Here is a 23,093-nt window from a genome sequence, read left to right as displayed (position 1 = left end):
GGGTTGTTATAGGCTATAATAGAGTTTGTTAGGGTGGGGTCTTGGCAAAAGTGAGCGACTCGGGTGTGTGAGCAACTCGCCCATGAAGTACGTTACCTACAGATGATCGCAGTTCTTTAAACACGCTGGTACATCTAGGACATGTTTGCCAAGCCTGACATGTTGTCTCTATTCTGGCGTGTTCCTTAGATCCCAACTTTGTCACGTGACCCGGGCCGGCTGATCTTCCTACGTGTGTGGTTGGACTTGGCGGCGTCACGTCTGCCCAACCAGTCGTTCATAACAGTATTCCTGCGGTTGATTAGCAGCGAAGCCGGAAAACAAGCCTCGTGTAAGATTTTTAGAGCATGCTTTCCAGATTCATCCTTCCTAAATGTTGCAATTGGGTACAGTGGAAATATGAAGATGGTATGGAATTAAATTTACACAATAGTTGTGCGTCTTGAGACGCAGAAACTGTGCCGAAAAGCAAAAACAAACAATTCAAGGCAAAGAAACAATAAGAAATACCTCACCCTAGCAGTATCACGGCCAATCCCGAATCCGCAATGCAGAGATCCTTTTCCTCTACTCCGGAGTTGTCCGAACTCCTAGGGCTGATGGCCTCTAGTCTCGATAGCTGTCACAACAGTCTCTAGACGGTTTCATGCTGAGACCCCGTATTCGACAAAGCCACAGAGATTAGACGTCCAGTCAGAGTGTGGAGTCCGAAGAGAAGCTTCCTAAAAATCACCAGAAAGTCAAAAAAGAACTTCAGCTGCAAGATGGTAAGCGGATCTAAAGGTTTCATCCCTTCACCAACAGCTTACCAGAGAGAGCTGCACCACAGGGTCGAACTAAGCTGTGAGCCCAGTATGTTGCACATGAAACATGCTCCCACATGCCAAAACGAGTTGCACATGGCTGAGGCTCAGGCGCTCAGACGCGAGAAGTGCGAGAGATATCTGTGCGCACCCAATATTGTCGCCCTCTGCATCAGTGGCAACAAGTCTTCTCGCTCGGTAGATTGGCGTTCTGACGGCGCTTGCACCGGTCGTTGTGCGCGCGGGATGCATTCCTGAATACCTGCGTACCTGAGTAGAGGTCCTCTCAGGTTTGGGCACGGGCTTGTTGATAACAGCATCACGATGGCGGGAATGCGCCAAATAGGGCCCTCGGCTCTCGATTGGATCTGGCCCCATGCACCGGGATTAGCGTTCACCGTTGGCCGCTGCAGGACAGACGTGGCTCTCCACGTCCCTCTGCTTCAATATTGTGTCCGCAGCGAGCTGCAGTCCTATTCCGTGTGGCTGTCGACGGCCGCCAGCACCATTGATCGGATACGCAGCGTTTTCAGGCCTCGTGAGCAGCACCAGGCCTCCAGGCGCGAGGGTCGACTGCGACAGGCTGGGTGAAATTGAGCAGTTCTCACAGCAATTCGCCTCTGTGGAAGGACCTGTCGGCTTCCAGGCATGATTGGCACAGGCATTAATGAGCGGGAGTTGCGCCCAGATGCTGAAGGAGGGGCCGGGGTGGTCTTCGAGAAGTCTAACTATCAGCCACTGACACGAACGACAGCTCTTAACGACGGGGCGTGTGAGAGCAGCCTCTGGCGGCTTGCCACCGTGAACGAAAAGCCAGCGATCCTCACGAGCGTCGGCCGGCGGTGCTCGTCCTTGTTGAGCTTGCGGCGCTACGGCGCATGGGGATGTGCTTGTTAGCAGCGCGAATCCACTGCGACGAGCCGCCTTGTGCAGCGAAAAAGCAGCGTGCATCTGAGCGCAGCAGCCGGTAGGAAGCTTGACTGCCAGTGGGCGCCACGACGGGCCAGCCAATTCCCCGAGCAAAAATAAGTATTTTTGGCTGCCCATGTGGAGGGGTTGTCTGACTTGGAACAGCGGCCATCCAAGCATCCTGCCCTGGAGCACTGGCATCCTGAGCAAAGGCCGCCAGCCTTAACTAGCTCGCGTGAAGTCTTCTCGACCAAACCTTGGAACTGTCGCCCTCCCCTTACATCACCCATCCATCCCTTCTCGCGCTGCACACTCTCACCTCCGCCGGCACGCCCCCTTCGCGCTTCACCCACAACACCAACCCAGCCCGTGCAGCGTCTGCACTCCTCCCCCTCCCGTTGCGGCTCATCGTCCGGCCAGCGTCCTTAAGATGCAGGACCAGCGGAGCGACACCGATACCAGCACCAGATAGCAGCCGCGTCCCGCACACGCTCCGGGAGATCGTGCACTCAGCGCCACGACGATTCATTTCCAACCCGCCTCGCTGCGCAACTCCCTCACCCGATGCCGATGTGGCCTTTTTCGCGGCGCGCCGCTAAATTAAAAACGGGTCGATCCACCGCTGTCGCAGAAGGGAAGCGGCCTGTTGCAGCTTATGCTCACGAATCTGCCGACAACGATGCCCTGAGAAGGACACCCAAAAGGCGCAGCAGTCGCCGGAACAGAAGGAGTGCGCACTCCACCTCCATGCGCGACGTCGACAAAAGCTCGCCCAATCCCCCGCCTGCCGGCCCTCCCTTTGTGAAGCACGACTCGCACTCACTCCCGCACAGCAGTGCCGAAGATATCACCGCCCTCCCCATATCGAAGCGCCTCGAGCAGAGCCCGCACCTCCGCCCCGTCACCAACGAACACGGCATCCCATACAACTTCCAGAGCCACTCTCACTCGAGCCTCCCCACGGCAAGGGAGCGGGGAAAGCTACAACGGCCTCAATCCCTGCGCAAACGTTCCGCCTACGAGTCGGCCCTGCCACGGCGAAAGTCCAGCAAGAAGCGGAAGAATGACCATGTCCGTGAGGAGGAAATTAGAGCAATGAGCGTGCCCCTCCCTCAGAAGCGCCCGGCAGGCCACTCTGGGGGATTGCTCCGGCGAGACAGCAAGAAAGTCAAAGGCGGACTCAACCGACACTTCGAACGCCCAGCCTCCAACATATCGCTCCCCGTCGAAGACTCAATACACTCATCCATGTCGGGGAGCTCGGAAAGCCGCGCCTTCAGGGTGAGCGCCCTCGACATGTTTTCCCCGCGGCCCAGGATCCGGTACTCAGTAGGCTCGCAATACTGCTACAGCGCGTCAGGCCCTTCACCGACTTCACACCAAAGCAAGACCGAACCCCGAAAAGAACGCACGCCACCGCCAAAAGACGGCATAGTGGGGAAGAGGAGCAAAACCATCGATGATTTAGCAGATACATTAGATGCAGGAGCATTAAGGGAAATATTAGAAAGAGACAAGCGGCGGAGAGAGAAGAAGAGGAAGGCAGACGACGAGCGGCTACGTCGCCGCCTGGAACGACGTGCAGAGAAACAAAAGGTTGGTGAACAGAGTGGAATACCCGCGACCCCTCGAAGGGAGGCAAAAGGAGTGGTGGGCTTGGGTATTGAGAGAGACACATTTACACCAATGGAAGATGTCCGTCCCTCGACACCACCCAAACCCCAGCGGCTTCACACTACCGGGTTTACCACCAATGTCGAAGAGAACAGTCAACTACCTACTCCCATGGAGACTCCTGTCGAGGAGCCTGTGGTGGCTGATGCACAGGCTGTGCGATATTCGCGTGCAAGCATATCGTCGCCGCCAACCTCGCCCGTCCACACTCGAGGACCGTCGAACATCTCACAGATGCCAGAATTGCTCTCCGAGAAAGCCGCACGAGAGACGCCGGTCGAATCTATTGAACCAGACGCGCGGGCAAGCGGTCCACTGCACCATGTTGAGTCCGCCGATACAGCCGCGACTTCCAAAAAGGAATCAGGCCGACGAAGAAGCTCTGAGGGAAGGCGCATGCGTGCATTTGCTTCCTTTTTCAGGCGCGGAAGGAGAAACTCACAAGACCAGGCAAGGGCGACGCCATCTGAAGTGTCATTCTCGAATACATCGCGGGAAAGCATGTCACGCCAGCCCCTCCCTGCTCATTTGGTCGCACCAACTCCGCCGGTCCAGATTCGACGACCCTCCAGCGTTCCCCACAGAACCATGTCCAAGTTCCGTGAAGACTTGCCTGAATTTCCGCTGTCACCTCCCGATTCAAGAGTGCATTCCCCGGAAGCTGCAGTAACAAATCTAATAACTGCTCAACGTGAAAGTCAGCCTCCATCTGATCTTCGTGTTCATTCCAATAGCCCAGGAGCGGGCGCCCGAACCGACTCGCCTGTCAGTCCTATCGTGCCTGCTGCGGGCTTGATGTCGCAGTCACTTGCTTCTGTGGACTCGGAAGGATCCTGGCTCTCGGGCAAGCCGCTGAAGAGGAGGTCGAACAAATCCTACATCCGTTCCAGCGTGGGATCGTCTACTACTGCAAAGCAAAATGAGGAGTTCAGTGCCTCGTACGAGGAGTTGGGCATACCGGACGACGAGTATTTCCAAAGGTTAACACCACAACCTGACGAGCGGCGACGTTCAGCACAAACCAGTGACGTAGTTAGGAGGAAGCCAAGCAGCACAGCAATGGCAGCCACAGACACCACGGCCGATTCTGACGACGAAGAGCCAGTACCAGCTGAAAGGCCTTCGGAAGAAGAGAATCTAGTGCAGAACAGTGTTGGTCGCCAGCCCACGATAGTGCATCGCCAACCCCGCGTCAAGTCTACCGAAGCATTACTCGGCTACTTCCAAGCTGAGAAACCTCCAATCAAAGAAATTCCCGCTACGAACCCCGAGCGTCCAGCTGACCAAGAATCGCCCACTTCGGATAGTGAGCCCATTTCCCTTCAGCGTGCTCAGAGTGTCGACCTTGGAAAAAACCATGGGCGACACCTCAGTGCTGGTTCTGCGAAGCTGTTGGACATCCCCGGAAAGCGATCTTCCATTGACCAGAAGCGATCGAGCCCAGCCTCTCAAAGTAAACTGACAGAACAGGATGAGTGACCTATTCTTGGACGAGGAAGTAGATGTCAGGACTATGCTTGTTTGCCAGACCCCGCCTCTCTTTTTCATTTCCTTTGTACCTGTCAGTCATTACTGCTAGCAACCTTACACTCACCCTAGTCATTCATTTGAACATTTCCTTACCTCTTTCCTCATTTTATCTTAGTTTGGCAAACATTGCGGTACTGGCGCCTCCCTTCTACCCTCGAATAACACCAATTCTGGAATGGCGATTTAAGATGAGAACTGTTGCTGATCGTCGCGCTCAATTTAAGATCCTCGGCTAAGAATATGCAAAGGCGGTGGTGGGAGGATTCTACTTAATTTCCATTTTTGACTTCTATTGAGTCTACAGTATGCAAGCTGCGAGACACAACGTCTCTAATCATTTTTTTCTTTAAAAAAACTCACAGTTTTTTGGGAATCCTGGCATGGGTATAGAGGAAATCAGACGGCGGACTTGGACTCCGCAGGCCAGGCTAGGGGTGTGTGGCAATTATTTTTCTCCTTCGGAATTCGGACAGCCGGGTTACAATTCTCGTGGGACTTCAACGAAAGAGGAATACTGCATGCGGTCGACCGTCGACCGTCCGTGAGCCCGTAGTCAGCAGTCAGGTGCCTCTTTTAGGCTGAATCTGTAGTTTCAATACATGTATTGATGGCTTTGAGTTGTTGTCCTGGATGGCTTGGCATCCTTCTCTGCGAACATCGTACCATTTTCTTGCTTCATCATGACCTGATGTTTGACCGGTGTTGGAAATGCTGGCTTTGGTGTTGGGTCATTCCATCCACAAGGGCGCCGGATAGTGGGGCAGAGGGTGGGATAGCAGTTGAAGGGACAGCTCCAGAGGCAATGGTTACGCGCCATCTGTTCAGCTCGTGGGCGAAGCATGTGGGAAGCGACCAAAGTATAATCTGATTGCCTCCGCAGGAGCGGCTGTCAGTTTGCGGCGGTTGCGGCAGAAGCGCTGGAGGACTTCATAAGAGGCGAATGGTGGCTGCCGAGAAAAGACCCCACTAAGCTCCAGCCCACCTCCCTTTGTTGGGCAAAGTTGGGCGCACGTCATTGCAACAACTTGTAATCAAGCCCACCCTCGGGATTTATCATCGCGACGCAAATTCCTCCACGAAGCTCCTGCCCTCTGTTTCTTTCAAATACCAAACTTTGTCCAAATCTCGTAAGTCCACCTGTTTTCCTTTGCCAGCGACTCGGCATTTTTGGGAGTGTTGCGGCTGTCTGTGCCTGTGCCGAGTTTTGCACCCATCCCGGACTAAGCGCATCACTGAGTTGTAATCCGAGGGAGGCTTGTGTCCAGGGCATTCCATCACAGCCAATCTTTGAAATCACAGATTCACTTTTGTTTCACTTGCCCGCTTTCTGTCCCTCTCCGGTGCATATATCATGCTTGCCGCTTCCACGCTGCGAAGAACACTGCTTACGAGCGCGCGCTTTCGCACAGCTACGATTGAAACCGTAATCACAGGCTCAGCATCAACAACAACCTCCCTAAATCTAAACCTATACCGACCACTGCTTACACCTCGGTTCTTCTCGAATACCAGCAAAATGGGCAAAGAGGGCGTGCACAACTTGGCCAAGTGAGTTATTTCCGATCCCTGACGAGAAAGGAGCATGATAGACGGACTTTTTTTTTCTACCAGCTTGCGATGCGGATTGCGAACAATGAGCTAACGTGTTCGCGAGCGTAGGAAGGCTGAATTCGATGAGGCTCTGAAAACAAAAGACCAACTCATCGTGCTCGACTGTTTCGCCACCTGGTGCGGACCTTGCAAAGTCATTGCTCCGCAGGTCGTTAAGTAAGAAATATCCCAGCCACACCATCCGCATCAACCCCTTCGGCTCAGAGTACCCAACCAAAACTCCATCTTTGGCACAAAATCTAACGAGTTCGTAATTCCAGATTCTCCGACGTCTACCCGACCGCTAAGTTCTACAAACTCGACGTCGACGAAGTCCCTGACGTCGCCCAGGAACTCGGTATCCGCGCCATGCCCACCTTCCTACTCTTCAAGAATGGAGAGAAGGTAGCCGAAGTCGTAGGCGCGAATCCAAAGGCGTTGGAGGCAGCCATCAAGGACAACATGCCCAAGGGAGAGGCGTCGGCATAGGCTCGGACCCAAGCGCATTCAGACGACACGAATTAATGGACGGAATAGCTTCCCGGGCACTTTCTAGGAATTCAGAAGGGTGGCTGATGCACTGGCGGGGACACGGATAGATTGGATGCGGATACGGTTATGGATGTATCCATGAGGGACTTGGTAAGCGTGCATAGCCTGCCTGGCATGTGAGTGGGTTATGAGGGTCTCTATCATGATACCGTCCTTCAACGAATATGAATGACTATGATCCAGCTCCAATATCTACCTCAAATGTTCTGCGTGTTGTGACATTTGTGAATCGCATTTAGGCCTCTGCTGACAGGATGAAGTGCATGTGATGCACCGAGATTACAAATGGGACTATGAAATTTGTGCTAGGGATGCGACGTCAACATAACCTTACTTTCTGAACGCAGACAAAGCGTTTATATCACCACAAGCAATGTAGTGTGTCCGTGCGACAAACAATTGAAACCCAACTGCAGTTCATGTATCTTAGATCCTTCTAATCTATCATCCACAAAATCGCAGCCTACTTCTGTAAGAATCCCTATTCCTCTCCCATAATAGTTAAGTACCGCACCAAATTGTTTCTGGATCCCAGGAATGAATGCGACTGTCTCTGGTAAAACGCTACAGTAGTCACACTCGGCCCCTTCTTTTTCGTATCCGGCCTCTCCTTGATGTTGATCAGGATCTTTTGGCTTTTCTTTCCGTTCTTGCTCAATAGATGAGTGAGGTATTGCGCCTTGTTCTGGGCTCGGTTGAGATGGGAGTGATGGCAGTGACGGTGCCTGTTGCTTAGTTGAGTGGTTGGGGTAGGGGAAGAGGAAGTGTGAAATGTTGGGAGTAGGAGGAAACAGTTTCACAACAGAATCCTGGAAGGCTCGTCTGGGAGGAGATATAGGAACGCCAAGCGTCAGGGCACGAAGCGCCAAGTGTATAGATATGCTGCAACTTCCAGCCATAGGTAGGGCTGATTGACTCACCATCTACAACCTTCACGACCTCCAGCACCTCAACTCCAACAGCGGTAGAAGAAGCAGGGGTACTGGACTAAGGTGCGCTGACCACGCACTCCTCAATTACAGCATCCCTCTCATTGACCGAGACGACGGACCGGGAAAGAAAGAGGCGCTGGCGCCGTCATGCCGGTTCGAACTATATCTGGCTATTGGAGTTGATGCGGATCGTAGTTCTGGAACGGAACGGAACGGAACGGAACGGAACGGAATGAGTTAGCGAATGTTCCGAGGGAACTGATGGGAAACCCATTCAACACACCTAGATATTGCCCATGCGAGCAGATGCCACTGCCGCTACTGTCATTGTGAGAGGATGGGTGGAGATACCTTTCTCGACGGCCGCGTTGAGGTGGGACATTGTGGCGGCAGCCCAGGAGCATGCGCTAGGTGCCTGCTGAGGATTCGACATGGCTAGCTTGAGTGTTTTGGCTCGAAGAGTACGTGGTATGTGGTGTGTGGCGTGTAGTGGGTGCACGTTCGATGGATTGGATGAGTTTTATGAGTTTGGATTGCGGATTTCTCTGGGGTTGAGAAGTCTGCATCATACCTGCTTGAAATGTTAGGATTTGTATCCCCTGGCTTCGTTGCGACATTTCCTTATAAAAGTGGGTTCGGTATCCTCATGTCTTGGGAAGGTGCCATGGTTTATGAGTGTGGTGAGTAATAACCCCCTTTCCCAACGCCATCTTCGGAGAGCTAAGAAACCTCCCTACAATTCAATCGACAGCCTATTAACTCAAGCACTAGTTTCCGATGCACTCAAAGCCCATTCTGCTTGGGTGGGCGATCAAAGAGACGCATATTGAAGGGTTTATGATACCAAAATACACATTGGCTTTTCATATATCCGTGTGGTATATGTGGATAATATCGGAGCTCCAAAAACAAATGAAGCATTTTATTCACACAGATAATTATTCAAATCCCAATTTTTGGATATTCTTCGAAAGCATGTCAACCACTTCGGTGCTTGAATCTTCAATTCCCTCAGATCCGATATCCCAACATCCCTAGTGGACCGGAGGAGCCCCAGCTGAGGCTAACACGTCGGGGCCTGCGGTATGTAACAACCCTCCTTCCTCAGGACACGATTTCGAAAGGAGATCACAAGCATTAGCTACCCTAAATAACCCAGAGCCTTTCCTTTCTCAACTGCTGTCTCTCTCCTGCTTTTTCTTCTCTCTGCAATATTCTTTTCTCTTCTCTCTTTACCCCGGACGCGAAAGCAGGAAATTCAACACAGAACAGCGGAAGAATACGTGCAAGATGCAAGCACTTTGGACATTATTGCCCATTGCTGTGTTCTGCGGCGGCTGTGCGGCGCTGCCGCATCAGCGGCCGCAAGGTATGAATAAACTTAGGCAATTCCTGTGTAAGAAATTTTGAAGCTGAAGATCCCTAGGTACAAACGCACCCTCTTCTGTCTCTCCTTCTCCACTCGTCCCAGCCTCGGTTGAAAGACCGACTACTTGCATTCAATCAAGATCCTCTTTTCCCTGGGGTATGTGGTTCTCCATAGCTATTTCCGTCGCCGGGTGGATCTAACTATGCTATCTAGGATTGGACTGCTCGATTCTTTCTGGCACAGCCATAGAGATCCTTCCAATTTCTCCCAAATCAGCTGGGCAGCTTGCCGCCCGACAAGCTAGCCCCATTAGCAATGGACAGCTGTATGAAACCTTCGCTGAAGAGGAGGACACCACTGCTGTGGCCCAATCCACTGTCACTCCTACGGCCTCGCTCTCTTCTAGTTCGGATTCTTCTGTTCCAGCGTCGCAGATGCCGGAGCTGGAATTTCCCACCATCTCTGTACTGGTGGCCCATGGTGCTCGTAAGTTTGACATCGCTCCTTGCTCGTTGTGCAGTACGTGCTTATAATGAAATAGCTCCTGCTCCATCTGGCGCTACCTCTATCTCCCGGGCTCCAAATTCTGTAACGCCTGAGGTGGTGTTCTCTGGCGTCTCTGTCTCTGTAGCGTATGGTGCTCGTAGGTTGTTGCTCCTTCTATCTATTTAGAGATTTCTGACCACATGATAGCTCCGGCGCCATCTGCCCTTATCTCTGGATGGGTGATGGCCCCTGTCGGCGCACCATCAGCTACATCTCTGGAACTCTCTACCTCCTCTTCGCCAAGCTACTATTCGGAAGCCCCTCTGCCCACCGTCGACAGCACCGTAGTTCAAGCGACGTGCCCCGAATACAATCATACAATGGTAATCAGCTACGGTCAACAAGAATACCACCTGGAATGCGCAGCCGACTACTACGGCGGTGACTCTTCCATCAACCCGACGTACGTCAATGACCTGACCACCTGTCTCTCGGCCTGCGACGAGGAACCGCGATGTGTTGCCGTTTCATACAAGCACTTTAGTCCCGAGTATAACCCATGCTATCTCAAGGATCAGCTCATGCCAGCAAAGGCTGACGATTCGGTCTGGGGGGCGGTGAATGTGAAGAGGGTGGGCCTAATCCTGCCGTCAGGAATGAGTAGCTCTTCGGGGGCTTCCACTGTCTCCTCTATGCCCACTGTTGAGCCGTCGCCCTCGAGCTCGTTGTTGCCTGCAGCTGTGCTAAACCCCAGTAGCTCCACAAACCCCTCGTTGACTTCCACCCTCCTGGTGCCTATTAGCGAACAATCATTGTCAAGCTTGTCAGTTCTTGAAACAGTACCCTCTCCTGCAACCCCTTCATCGTCTGGTGTCTATAGCACCCCGACACTTCCTCCAGACACCAGCAGCCCTGTACATGGGAGTAGGGTTCTGCCGTTCATTACGACAGCGGAGGTCAATGCTCCAGTCAACTCTCTCAGTCAATTCATGGATCCTGATGCTCCAACCTCGGTAGATATGTCAAGTTATGTCATACTTTCTACTACTTGGATTCACACGTCCAATCAGACGCCAACGAGGAGCTGGAATGCTTCGAGGACTGCACCGAGGACTTGGACACACAAGCATACAATTGTGACTTCTTCGACTTCTGTTGCTACCCGAGCTTCTTCAGCCTTGAGCTTAACCATTCCAGCCCTTACCTCGCAGCCGGTGTCGGCTACTTATAACACATCGGCTGCTGTTAATGTCCCCAGGCCCTCGTGGATGTCCAAAGCCCTCCCCACGCCTCCATACAAAAATAGCACGGTCTTTGTTAGTGTTAGTAAACCTACGTCATCGCAATTACCCCCGAACCTGAACACAACAACGACTCCCTCCAATATATCGTATGTGGAACCTGTTACTAGTTGGTTAGGAAAACTCACGCCTCCAACTTTTTACGAAACGACTATCGTTCTAAGCGCTACGTATAATGGTACGTTTACGGCTTCGACTATGACGCTCACAGCATCCAGTGGGGCTTTCATGCCGTACACCGGAGGCTCCATGAGCCCTGCATTCTGGATGAGTTTCGGTGCTGTAACTCGTCCAAAGAGTACCAGCACGAGCAGGGTATACCTGGCACCAACCAACATAAATGGAACCAAGGCACTACTTCCTCCCACAAACACTTCCAACTGGACTCTCGTTGTGCCCACGTTGCCAAGTTTCAGGGGAAAGCCCAGCCGAACTCTGGTCATGCCGTTGTTGCCTACCTCTTGGAGGACAAAAACTTTGAGCCCTTCCCGCAGCACACGGACGCTTCTTTCTTCCTCGGTCGGATCTAACCACTTCCATGCTCAGCCAAAGTTGCCGACTTCTTGGGGTAAATCAGGTCACAGGGTCATTCGACCGTCGTTGCCCCCTTCCTGGGGGAAGCCCAGCTATACTCCAGTCATGCCACCACCTCCCAGTTTCAGGATAGTGTCTAGCTCTAGCCAAAAGCAGCACTGCAATCCGGATTCAGCGCCTTGCGGCCCCACTACGGTTCTAGATGAACCATCTTTAGCTCCTCAGGGGTATGTGGAACCATATCCCACTAGATATCAGATGCAAAGTGGTAATGTTACGGTGATTCAATCTACCGCGGTGGTTTCCCAACCGCCGCAGGAGACGAGGGTGGATATCAAAACGGATATCGCAGTGGTTACGATTCACTCCTCGACTAATATCACAACTACTGTCCTATGTATGACGTGTGAGGGTGGATTCAAAGAGACGGCCATCGAGACGAACATCATCACACTGGCCACTATTCCAGTTCCCTCGGCCGGAACTGAATCTGTGATTCCTAGCGAAAAGTCTGAAGGTATTTCCACACCTGGAACGCCTGTCCCCACTGGGTCTGTGAGCACTTCAAGAGCTTCTCTTACCCCAGGAATTCCGGTTCCAACAGGTCATAAAAAGCAGCACGGCAGTGTGGAAACCTCACGTCAGGCACCTTCTACGATTTCCAATGGTACAATAGGAGGGTATTCTTCTATCGTTCCCCCGACCGATGCACACCCCACGGCTCTGGATTCTGCTTTCATGTCCTCTATAAGTTCGGTAGTTACCAGCACTAGATTCCACACTGTCACGAAGTTGGGGTCTGGAGTGGGAAATGAGTCATCACCCATCATGTCCTCTGTATCTCTCTCTGGACCCACTCACCCCTTCCACCCCTTCAAAAGCATCACTCCCTCCGTCTCCCTGCCTTCTTCTACCGAAATCTCCGAAATCTCTGTGATAAACAAAAATTCGTCCTCCGTGTCCCTCTCCAGATCCACCTACCCCTCCCCTCTCGTCAAAATCATCACTCCCTCCGCCTCTCATTCTCCCTACGGGTTGTTGATCACCTCCTCCACCTTCCAGTCCTTATCTATCGACGTCCCCGAGGTCTCTTCGACAGCCAAAAATTCGTCCTACGTGTCTCTCTCCGGATACTCCCACCCCACTACTCTCTTCAAACTCATCACTCCCTCTTGGCCTTTTATCACATCCTCCGTCTCTCTGCCCTCACCAACGAAAGGTTCATCTTCCAAACCTCTCTCCGGGTCCACTCACCCCTCCCCTCTCTTCAAAATGATCACTCCCTCCGCCTCTCATTCTCCCTCTGGGTTGCTGACCTACCCGTCCACCTCCCTGCCTGTATCTACCAAAGTCCCCGAGGTCTCTTCGACAACCAAGGATCCGTCCTCCGTATCTCCCTCCAGATCCGCCCACTCCTCCCCTCTCATCAAAGTCATCACTCCGTCCGGGCCGTTTATCACCTCTTCCGCCTCTTTACTCAAAGTCACCTACGTTTCTGAGTTGCCTTCAACAACGAAAAATTCGACCACCATGTCTCTCTCCAAATCTACTCACTCCTCCCCTCTTTTCAAAATCATCACTCACTCTGCCTCTCGAGCGCCCTCCAGATCATTGATCTCCTCTCCCTCCTCCCTGCCTTCATCTACCGATATCTCCGGGGTCTCTTCAGCAACCAAATATTCGTCCTCCAGCACGACATATCCGTCCACGACATACACACATCCCAATTGGAACCATAGCGCTGGAACTGCCCTTAAGGTCTCGGTAGCCAAAGTTGGTCTCCTGGCTTTATTCGCTGCCCTCGCCTTCTTTTAGGACAGGCACAATCACTAGTAACTTCTCCCGTCCTTTAAAATGCCTCATGTGTGCTGACTTTTAGGGCTAGACATGCTCCCAAACAAAAAAAAAAAGAAAGAAAGCGGAATACTACTCTTAAAAAGGTGAAAGAAGTTAAAAAATAAAAAAGAACTAGATTGGACATTTGCTGTAGCTGTAGCTGTCACCTTTGAGTTTCGGGTTCGCAAAAGGAGAAACCCCCCTCATCGACACAGCACATCTTCGTTCCATCACTTTCGAGTGAGTCGAATGAGATGTTGTCATGGAAATGGGAATTCATCACATCGCATTGCATCATGCTCTCTCCCTACCACCATAAATAGGATGTGACTAGAGCATGATAGAACGGTTTGCAGGAACCGGATTTAGAGAGTGGAGAGTGTAAATTCTAGATTGGTAACGATGTAAACGACGCGATGACATAATGGCGTTACGCGGCGATTCAAGCACGGGGGGGAGGAGGAATGAATAGTCTTCAAGGATGTAATAGTTGGGATAGTAAAGGGTAGGGCGTTAGATATACTCAACAAAGAAAGTGCGCAATAAAACAATGTAGCCTTGCCTGTGTGTATGTTCCTGTTACAAGACATAGTTAGACGAACATCCAACGTCAGGCACCTCTAGAGGCACAGGCCATGTAAAAGGAAGCAGGAGGACAAGGGTTTGTAATTTATTACGTGCAAAAATTAGAAATATTTTAAGCGTTCCTCAGCTGTTTTTTTTCATTACTAAAATTTAATAGAATAATTAAATTCTAACTAGCTCCCTACCGTGTTTCATCGCCTAACGCACGGCCCCTCGTAGCGCACGGTTTTAAGATGTTATCTCTATTAACTTTTAAAGCTGTACAGCTCTATAGAGCTTATAAGATAAAGCAATTTTCTAGAGTTATAAAAAGAGCTTACTAATTGTCGCATACAGCTATCTGTCTATATATATCCTTCTGCTGTGCTAGCTAGGAGGTTAACCTTTTAGCAAACGCAACAGTTATAAGCCTAGTTTGCAGCGTAGTGTAGATAGTTAGCGCTTAAAAAAATTTTACACCCCTATTCTACTAAAAAGATTACATTATCTTTAAGCATAGTGTGTTTAATTTCTATGCTTAGTAAAAAGCATTTAGGCAGTGCGTCTATTATAGAGGCTACCTTACTAGATCTGTCTCTAAGTTCTTCTGCTTAGGCTAGGAGGGTGTGTTAAGGTTGTTTCACTATGTTTTACCTCTCTTGTTCCACAGTTTAAGCTAGGGGGTGTGTTGCATACAGCTATCTGTCTATATATATCCTTCTGCTGCGCTAGCTAGAAGGTTAACCTTTTAGCAAACGCAATACTAATTAACTAATTTATTATATAAGAAACCTTCTAGAAAGGTTAATCTGCCTGCTATGTTAACTTTAGGCTAGAGTAGGCGCAGCAACCTCTATAACTAATTTATCTTTAGTATAATCCTTCTTCTTATCTTTATTACTAGTAATTAGTGTAGAGGCCTTCTTCTTGCTGTTATTAGCTAATTAGATGTTTTTTTTAAGTTACTAAGATAGTAGTTTAAGCACTTTAAGCAGCTTTTTAACTTTAAAAACGTTTAAAAAAAGCTTTTAAAAAAAGTGTTAATTATTAATAGTAAAAATATTTTTATACTACTTAAAAATAAAAGGTTTATCTACTAGTAAGAACATTCCTCTATGCTATAAAGTTTAAGTATGGATTTAGTACATAAGATGCGCAAAAACATAAAATACTTAAACTATAAGAAGATTAATAAGCTTACCTAAGAGCTTCTTAGCGCGCTAGCAACATACTAAGAGCCTAGAGGAAATGTTACTTTACTTTTTTTTTAACTATATTTTTTTTAAAGTAAAGCTTAAATAACTAGCTAAAGCTAGAACACAGCCTATAGCTTGTTAGTCTAATTTAGGGTATAACACACAATCTCTGCAGAGAAGCTTACCTGCTTGTCCTCTGCAACATGGGCTGCAACAAGGCGCTGCGCATAGATGACAGCAACAGGGGGACTGCAAATAGCAAATAGGTTAACACTAGATTACCCCACACACTGCTACAGGGCTTACAGGGGCAGGCAACTGTGCCTAGAGGAACAGCGTTAACAGCGTGAACTGCTAGAGGCGGAATTATAGCACTCTCTACTAGAGCGCCCTGCAAGCGCACTCTTTATGCAGCCTAGACAGGACTGTGCGCGGAGCACACTAGGGGGAGGCCGGCGGGGGGTGGTGGGCGCGGGCTTGCGGGGGGTGGGCGCAGAGCGGCAGCACGCGCGCAGGCAGCTCTTTTAGCTTTGTTAAGCTATAGATGCATGTTAGTAGAGATTACAGACAGGTTTAAAGTTATTTTTAAAGCTTTTAAAAGCATTAACTTATACATAGTATGTTAGTTAGACTTATAGAAAAGAACTTTAAGAAGTAAAAAAATTTATTTACTTTTATTACAGCAGTTATAGCACCCACGTAACCTGCGCTGCCTAGGGAAACAAGCATTGCGCTGCCTAGGGATACAAGCATCGCGCTGCCTAAGGCAACAAGCACTAGAATTACTAAGAACAATACATAATAAGCATAAACATAGAGTGAATGCGCAGCGCTGCTCTAATAAGCTAAGTTAACGCTCTACGCAGGTAAGCAGCTGCGTAGCTCACCTAGGGGGTGTGTCGCGTATACTAAGAGCCTTAGCTAGGGCTTAGAGCCTAGGACTAGAGCTTAGAGCCTAGGACACAGCTTAGGATCTAGATATATTATGTTCTAAAGCTTAGTGTATATAAGAAGAGCCTTTAACTCTCTTAGATAGCAGAGTTACTTCATCTAATCTTCTAAACAGCTACTGCTAGGCTATTTTATCCTCTACATAAGCTTATAAACTTAATTATATATAAGTTATATAATTAACGTACTTCACAGGCGAGTTGCTCACACACCTAAGTTGCTTACTTTTACTAAGACGCTACTAAACTACTTTTTTTACACTAATGCATTCCTAACAACACTACTTAGACGCGCTAAAAGAATGTAAGATATAGTTTACACTCTAAACTTTTAAACAAGACACAAAACTTTTAAAGAAATGTGCTATAGCTATATATAAGGTCTTATAAATAATAATAAATAACTACAGCGCTAGACAACCTTTACAAGCTAATTCTATAGCTAACTTATAAAGGCTATGTAATAAAAACAAGCAGGTGATTGTTAAGACTATACTTAAGCTATATGCGTAAGGATTTCCCCCTTAGATAGCATTTGTAGCTAATATAGCTAATTCTTTACGCGCTAAGCAAAATCTAGGCTATGTTAGCATAAACTAGCCTAGTACGTTTATAAAGCGTTATTTAGAGCTTAAAGTAACATTTAAGTGTAAGTACAACTATAAGAGAGCTCTTTACAAGAGTCCTAGGGTAATTTAGAACAGGTTTAGCCTTATAAAGAATATTAAAGCTAAGCATAGCATCTAGGATAATAACATGTACAACTTTAGTAAAACAGGCTTTATAATAAGCTAAACATCTATTAACTATACTTGCGCTTAAAACTTTACTTTAAGCTTTAAATAACACTTTACAAACGTACTAGGCTAGTTTATGCTAACATAGCCTAGATTTTGCTTAGCACGCAAAGAATTAGCTATATTAGCTATAAATGCTATTTAAGGGGAAAATCCTTACGCATATAGCTTAAGTATAGTCTTAATAATTACCTGCTTGTTTTTATTGCGTAGCCTTTATAAGTTAGCTATAGAATTAGCTTGTAAAGGATATCTAGTGCTATAGTTATTTATTATTATTTATAAGACCTTATATGTAGCTATAGCACGTTTCTTTAAAAGTTTTATGTCTTATTTAAAAGTTTAGAGCGTAAACTATATCTTATGTTCTTTTAGCGCGTCTAAGTGGTGTTGTTAGGAATGCATTAGTGTAGGAAGAGTAGTTTAGTGGGGTCTTAGCAAAAGTAAGCAACTCAGGTGTGTGAGCAACTCGCCCGTGAAGTACGTTAAATAGTAATAATATTATTCTCTTTATAGTACTACTAAAAATTAAGTAAGTTATAGCTTTTATAGCTATTAATAATAAAAAGCTAATAAGCGCTTATAACTTTTTTTAATGCTTATTAAAGTGCTTTAACTACTATAGCCTAAGCTTATTTATTATCCAGCTGTTTTTAGAGACTATAATAACCTAGTTTTAAAGCAGATTTTTTTTAATACTAGGTAAAAAAATAATAACAGCTTTTAAAAGTAATAAAAAGTAAAATAGCTTACTTTATTATATTAATGCTTTAAATAACTATTATTTACTTTTTATTACTTTACTATATTACCTTTAGCTGTCTTTATTTCTTTAAAGCTATAATAACTACTTTAGTTAATATCTAGCCTATTATAAAGCTTAACTTATTAAAGTTATATGTGTCTTTATTCTACATACTATACTTAGCTTTTATGTTAGCTACTAGGTAAAACTAGCTTTAGATAACCTCTAAATTTTTATAAAGTGCTTTTTTATAATTATACTTATAATTAAACTTTATTATAAACTTAGAGTAGTGCTTAACTTACATACTAGGCTAGTTTAAGCTAACCTAGCCTAGATTACACTCTACGCGCAAGGAATTAGCTATATTAGCTATAGCTATAAGCCTAAAAGAAAATCTGCGTGTAATAAGCTTAAGTATGTACTTAATAACTACCTTTTTTTTAAACTTAGTTAGATTTCTTAATTTAGGCTAGCATTTTACTTGTAAAGGCTGTCTAGCGCGTTAATTACTTAGTGTTATATAAAAGACATTATAAATAGCTGCAGCGTGTTATAAGAAGAGTTTTAAGTTTTATTTAAAAGCCTAAAAAGTAAGCTATATCTAACATTCTTTAGAAGATTTAATCTAGTGTTGTTGTTAAGGCATTATGTAGATAGGTAGAGTTTAGTAGGGGCTTAGCAAAAGTAGCCAGCTAACCTGTGTAGCCGGCTAACCTGTTAGGTACGTTAACTACTAACATAGAGATAATAAGTATAACCTTAGCTAGAACTAGTAAAAACTTATTACTACATAAAAAAGATTTTATAAAATAAATAAACACTATAAGCAGCAAATTATAAAAGCTAAAAGTAATAAAATAAAAAGTAATAGCTTTTAATTAAGAACTTACTATAGCTAATATATAAATCTAAGCCTTATAACTTAAAGTGTTAAACCTTTAGAACACTGCCTAAGAAAAAGCGAGCATAGCCTTTAAAAAGACTTTAGAATTAGCCTCTTTTAAACTTTTTACTAGAAGCTCTAAAAACCTTAAGCCCTTCTTTACTTAATGCTATCTATACATGTAATATAATAAAGAGGTGTTTTAAACTTATAAAGAAATAATCTTATAAATAGGCTTACACCTAGACAGCTTACTAGCTGTCTAGTTTTAACTCTATGCTAATAGTTAAATAAACCTTAAAGCATATAAAAATACACTTTTACTTAAAACAAAGAAGATATTTAGTGGTATAAATTTATTTAATGAAGCTCTAACTATAATTTATAAACTTATAAATAAGAAGAAGGTAACAGCAGATAAAATAAACTCTCTGCAATAAAAAAAGAAATAGTACAACACTATACAGCTTACTTCTATAAATAGCTTATTATCTATAGATAGACAGACTAAAAGGCTATAAAATGTTTTATAAAGAACTATATAATATAATTAAAAATAAGTTTATATATAATAGAAAACTAAATACTTTAAAAATTATATTAAATAAGCTATAACTTATAATAACTAGTATAAAGAATATAAATGTAAAAAGAAACTAGGCGCAGCACCTTAGAAGCCTAAACTAGTAACTAGGAAAAAAGTTCTTAGATACAGCAAAGAACTAATAGATCTTAGCTACATGAAATACACGTATAGTACCTTCTAAAAGAAGAATAAAACTCTTAAAAAAAGGTAATAGGCTACTACTAAATAAAATTTTTAAAAAAATAGCTTTAGAAAAAAGCCTACCTAAATTATAAAAAGTAGGCTATTTTTACTAAAAATGTTTAAACTTTAGAAAAGTAAAAAATAAAAATACTACTATAGTAATAAAAGCTATTACTATTAAATATAGTCTTATAGAAAAAGAATTAGACAAGAGGTTAAATCACTCTTTTTACTAGTAATATAAAGAAAACTATTTTTTAGTAACTTACTTTATACTATACTAAGAGGTAGAATTCTAAGAGTTTAACAGCCTTAATTAGGCGCTGCAAGAAATTACTATTTTTAAAAAATACTAAAACAGCGCGTAAGTAAAAAAATTTACAAAGAATATTATAAAAAGATAAAAATAGTTCTTTTTTAAATAATAAACATAAAAAATCTTTTTTAAAACACTTACTAGGTAATTCTAGCAGCATTACTACTAAAGATGTAGAGCTTACTACAACTTTAAACACTACTACTTTATAGTAGACTATAAAGTAACTATAGAAAATAACTATAAAACTTATAAAGTAATAGTATAAATTACTAGAGCACTTTATAATATACTAAAAAAAAGACTAGTAGGAATTCTTTATAAAAATTAAAGATAAATAAAAAAAAAGTGCTTATTAAGGCAGCTACTTTTAAAGTCTTTACTATATGCAGTAAGTAACTACAGACACTCTTCCTACCCTTAGCAGTTAGTTAGAAGACGCTAGCACTCTAATAAAACATAGAATAGTATGTTCTATATATAGCGCCTTTTACATAATAAAAGCATGCTAATAGAAGAAACACTTAGTACAAGTAGTCTAAATACAGGACTACCTAAGATAGACGCAGACACAGCTAATTTTATTCTGCCTTAACCTAGCAGAATGCCTATACCTCTAGCACTACTGCTCTAGACGCTTCTGCGCACAACATTAAGAAATTAAGCATTAGGTAGAATAGTAGCCTTCTTAGAAACATAACATTAAAAACTAACACTAGCATAAAATAACTTTAACTTATAAAAAAACTAACTGTTAGCACTGTTAGAAATTCTTAGCGTATAAAAAGCTACTATAGGTAGACTATAACATATAAAACAATGTATCTTCTACTACTTCTAATAGAAAGCTAGCTAGCTAGATAACTAGCTTCTCTACTACTACTTAATTAATAATAAGGACTATAAGTTAGTAGACTATATTATAACTAGTTATAAAATTACTAAAAAAATTAACTTTTAAAGTAACTTAAAAAATATAAGCTTTAATAAAACTTTAGCTTATAAAAAAACTTTAATAACACTTAAGCTTTAGTTATAGTAAAATAAAGTATTAGCTAAAGCCTTACTACTACTTTTATATTATAAGAAAGGTAGAGCCTAGCTCTAGTAGATAGCAGATGTACATTTACTGCTTTTAACTTAATATAAGTAGAAAAACAGAGGCTTTTATACTAAATAAAAAAAACTTATTTAATGTCTAAATAGAAGTATTTAGATACGTTGTTAGGCGTCACGTGACATAGTCTTGTGTCACGGTTGCACGCACTAGCGGATAAATATTCCTTTTCTTTGCACAGACTTAAAACAAGAACAATTAACACTAGTTACCTGCAAACCCCCGCGCGATATGTACACTGTGCAAACCTCTTTGCTTTGTATAGCTAGCATAGAGCCTATTTAACACTAATTAGTAGTTTAAATGCTGTAAGATAGAAAGCTCTTCTTATACTTTTTTATTTAAAAAATTATGTATAAAGGGAATTTTTTTTCTTACTAATTTATAGTTAAATTAGTAAGAGTAAAGACAGAGTCTAATTTACATGTAAGTAGCTATAAATCTCCATTTATTTACTTAATAAAAAGTAAGAAACCTGTCTATATAATACTGTTTAGATGTATTGTATAAATAGTAGTGCTTATTTAACGCTAGAAGGTCTGTTTTATCTTTTTACACAAGGCTGTTTAGAGGCAGCGTACAACAAGAAGTAAGACAGCACGCAACACTAGCTCTATCTCTAACTAGCTAACATAACATATTAACGTACAACTAATACATACCTCTAGTAGGCATCTTAGCAAAGACTCTAGTAAAGTAGATAAACATTAAAAATTAAGTAAATAAAATTAAACTATTAAATAATATACTTAAAAAAGCTTAATTTATATATAGCTAACTTAATTATAAAACTTTACATATTAAGTGTAATAAATATATAAACTTTTAAAAACTTTTAAAATAACTTTATAAAGTAAAAGCTTATACACTTTAAAAATTTTAGCAAACTATTTTTACAAAAACTAATTACTACTTTATAAAATAAAGGTATTAGCTTTAAGAAAGATAAAATAGAAGCTATTATACTATATAAACTTATAAAAAAAGAACCCGCTTTTACTATTTTATTAAACTACTATACTAAACTATTACTACTAGCGCTAGTTCTAACGCTATAGAGGATGTCTCTATATAAATTACTTATAGAAACCGATGTGGCTAGAGAGGTAGAACAGCCGCAACTAACTATAATTTAAACATGTTTTACACAACGCATGCTAGAGCAAACTGCATGCAAATTAACAGAAGAGTGCACCTATATTAGGTATACATTTTTTTTTAAAAAGAATGTAAGAAATACATAAGGTGACAGAGAAATAGCGTTACTAAGGTTTATCCAAAGAAATTCTAACTAACTAGCGCGTCTAAAAGAGGAGATTCTGCTTAACTTTTGATTCTGCAAGCCCGAATATAATAAGCAGAGCAAGCTTTGCTAATAAAGCACTATATAGTAACCTTTATTTAGCACTTTAGGTTATAATTAATTATTAAAATAACATGTTCCTAAATAAACTAAAAGATATATACTATACTAATAAAAAATATAACTTTTTTTATATAATTAGTTTTTAATAACATAAAAAATATCTAAAAAAATTAGATTATACTTTTTTATATAATTAAAGTAATGCTTTATCTGCTATAAAAATATTAGTTAATAAATTATTCTTATATAAATTAATTCTATGCAAAACGCTAGTACATCTTTTTATATAAAGGATTCTATAATAAGACTTTAACATGTAAGAAAGTAAGTGTGTATATTTAAAATTTTAAAGGTAAACTAAAGTAGAAGAAAATAAAGTTGTATAATAATAACTTAAATAAAAAGAAAAGTAAAAAGATTATTAACTACCTTACTACTACTACATTTCTCTACTGTGCAACAGCAGAGGACATATACAGCCTAGAACCTAAAGAATACACAGAATAGTTTATTCTTAAAAATTAATATTATACAGCATACTAAGGTAAAGTATAGGATACTAGCGCTATAAGAATTTTTACTATTAAAAAGTTATAACTTAAAGCAGGGTTGCTGTTTACTATAGTAATAGTAATTACTATTTACTAAAAATAGTATAAAAGTATAACATAAGTCTTAATTAGCTATTTAAAATTTATAGCACTTTTAACTTTATTTTTATTATTTTACTTAGACTACTATATTTAGATAAACTTAGTAAACTAAGTAAAATAATTTAACTAAATAAACTAATCTAACTAAATAAACTAATCTAACTAAATAAACTAATCTAACTAAATAAACTAATCTAACTAAATAAACTAATCTAACT

The 23,093-nt window shown here is 43.2% G+C and overlaps 6 protein-coding genes across 6 annotated transcripts; 2 read left to right on the top strand and 4 right to left on the bottom strand.

The window, feature by feature from the left end:
* Positions 1-1,190: 1,190 nt before the first annotated feature.
* Positions 1,191-1,913, bottom strand: BDR25DRAFT_341219 (uncharacterized protein; the record flags this gene model as incomplete). The annotated part of the gene is made up of 1 exon (XM_033693587.1): positions 1,191-1,913. The coding sequence occupies one exon, from the start codon at positions 1,911-1,913 to the stop codon at positions 1,191-1,193; it is 723 nt and encodes a 240-aa protein (XP_033550855.1).
* A 363-nt stretch (positions 1,914-2,276) lies between these two features.
* Positions 2,277-4,865, top strand: BDR25DRAFT_323665 (uncharacterized protein; the record flags this gene model as incomplete). Its single annotated transcript, XM_033692113.1, has 2 exons — positions 2,277-4,151; positions 4,191-4,865. 2 exons carry the CDS (start codon positions 2,277-2,279, stop codon positions 4,863-4,865), a joined length of 2,550 nt encoding a protein of 849 aa, XP_033550854.1.
* A 1,094-nt stretch (positions 4,866-5,959) lies between these two features.
* Positions 5,960-7,110, top strand: BDR25DRAFT_302055 (thioredoxin-domain-containing protein). The gene is made up of 4 exons (XM_033689713.1): positions 5,960-6,043; positions 6,166-6,464; positions 6,576-6,683; positions 6,788-7,110. The coding sequence occupies exons 2-4, from the start codon at positions 6,268-6,270 to the stop codon at positions 6,993-6,995; spliced, it is 513 nt and encodes a 170-aa protein (XP_033550853.1). The 5' UTR covers positions 5,960-6,043; positions 6,166-6,267; the 3' UTR covers positions 6,996-7,110.
* A 242-nt stretch (positions 7,111-7,352) lies between these two features.
* Positions 7,353-8,092, bottom strand: BDR25DRAFT_302052 (uncharacterized protein). Its single transcript, XM_033689712.1, has one exon. It carries the CDS (start codon positions 7,955-7,957, stop codon positions 7,415-7,417), a length of 543 nt encoding a protein of 180 aa, XP_033550852.1. The 5' UTR covers positions 7,958-8,092; the 3' UTR covers positions 7,353-7,414.
* Positions 8,093-13,881: 5,789 nt separating this feature from the next.
* On the bottom strand, positions 13,882-14,120 carry BDR25DRAFT_352488 (uncharacterized protein; the record flags this gene model as incomplete). Its single annotated transcript, XM_033695017.1, has 2 exons — positions 13,882-14,073; positions 14,115-14,120. The coding sequence occupies 2 exons, from the start codon at positions 14,118-14,120 to the stop codon at positions 13,882-13,884; spliced, it is 198 nt and encodes a 65-aa protein (XP_033550851.1).
* Positions 14,121-15,382: 1,262 nt separating this feature from the next.
* Positions 15,383-16,029, bottom strand: BDR25DRAFT_312162 (uncharacterized protein; the record flags this gene model as incomplete). The annotated part of the gene is made up of 5 exons (XM_033691286.1): positions 15,383-15,404; positions 15,462-15,525; positions 15,583-15,667; positions 15,719-15,814; positions 15,949-16,029. The coding sequence occupies 5 exons, from the start codon at positions 16,027-16,029 to the stop codon at positions 15,383-15,385; spliced, it is 348 nt and encodes a 115-aa protein (XP_033550850.1).
* Positions 16,030-23,093: the final 7,064 nt, after the last annotated feature.

This window comes from Lindgomyces ingoldianus (genome assembly GCF_010093535.1).
Source record: "Lindgomyces ingoldianus strain ATCC 200398 unplaced genomic scaffold BDR25scaffold_8, whole genome shotgun sequence".
In the NCBI taxonomy this organism is placed as follows: domain Eukaryota; kingdom Fungi; phylum Ascomycota; class Dothideomycetes; order Pleosporales; family Lindgomycetaceae; genus Lindgomyces; species Lindgomyces ingoldianus.
This window is presented reverse-complemented; position numbering and strand designations above follow the sequence as displayed.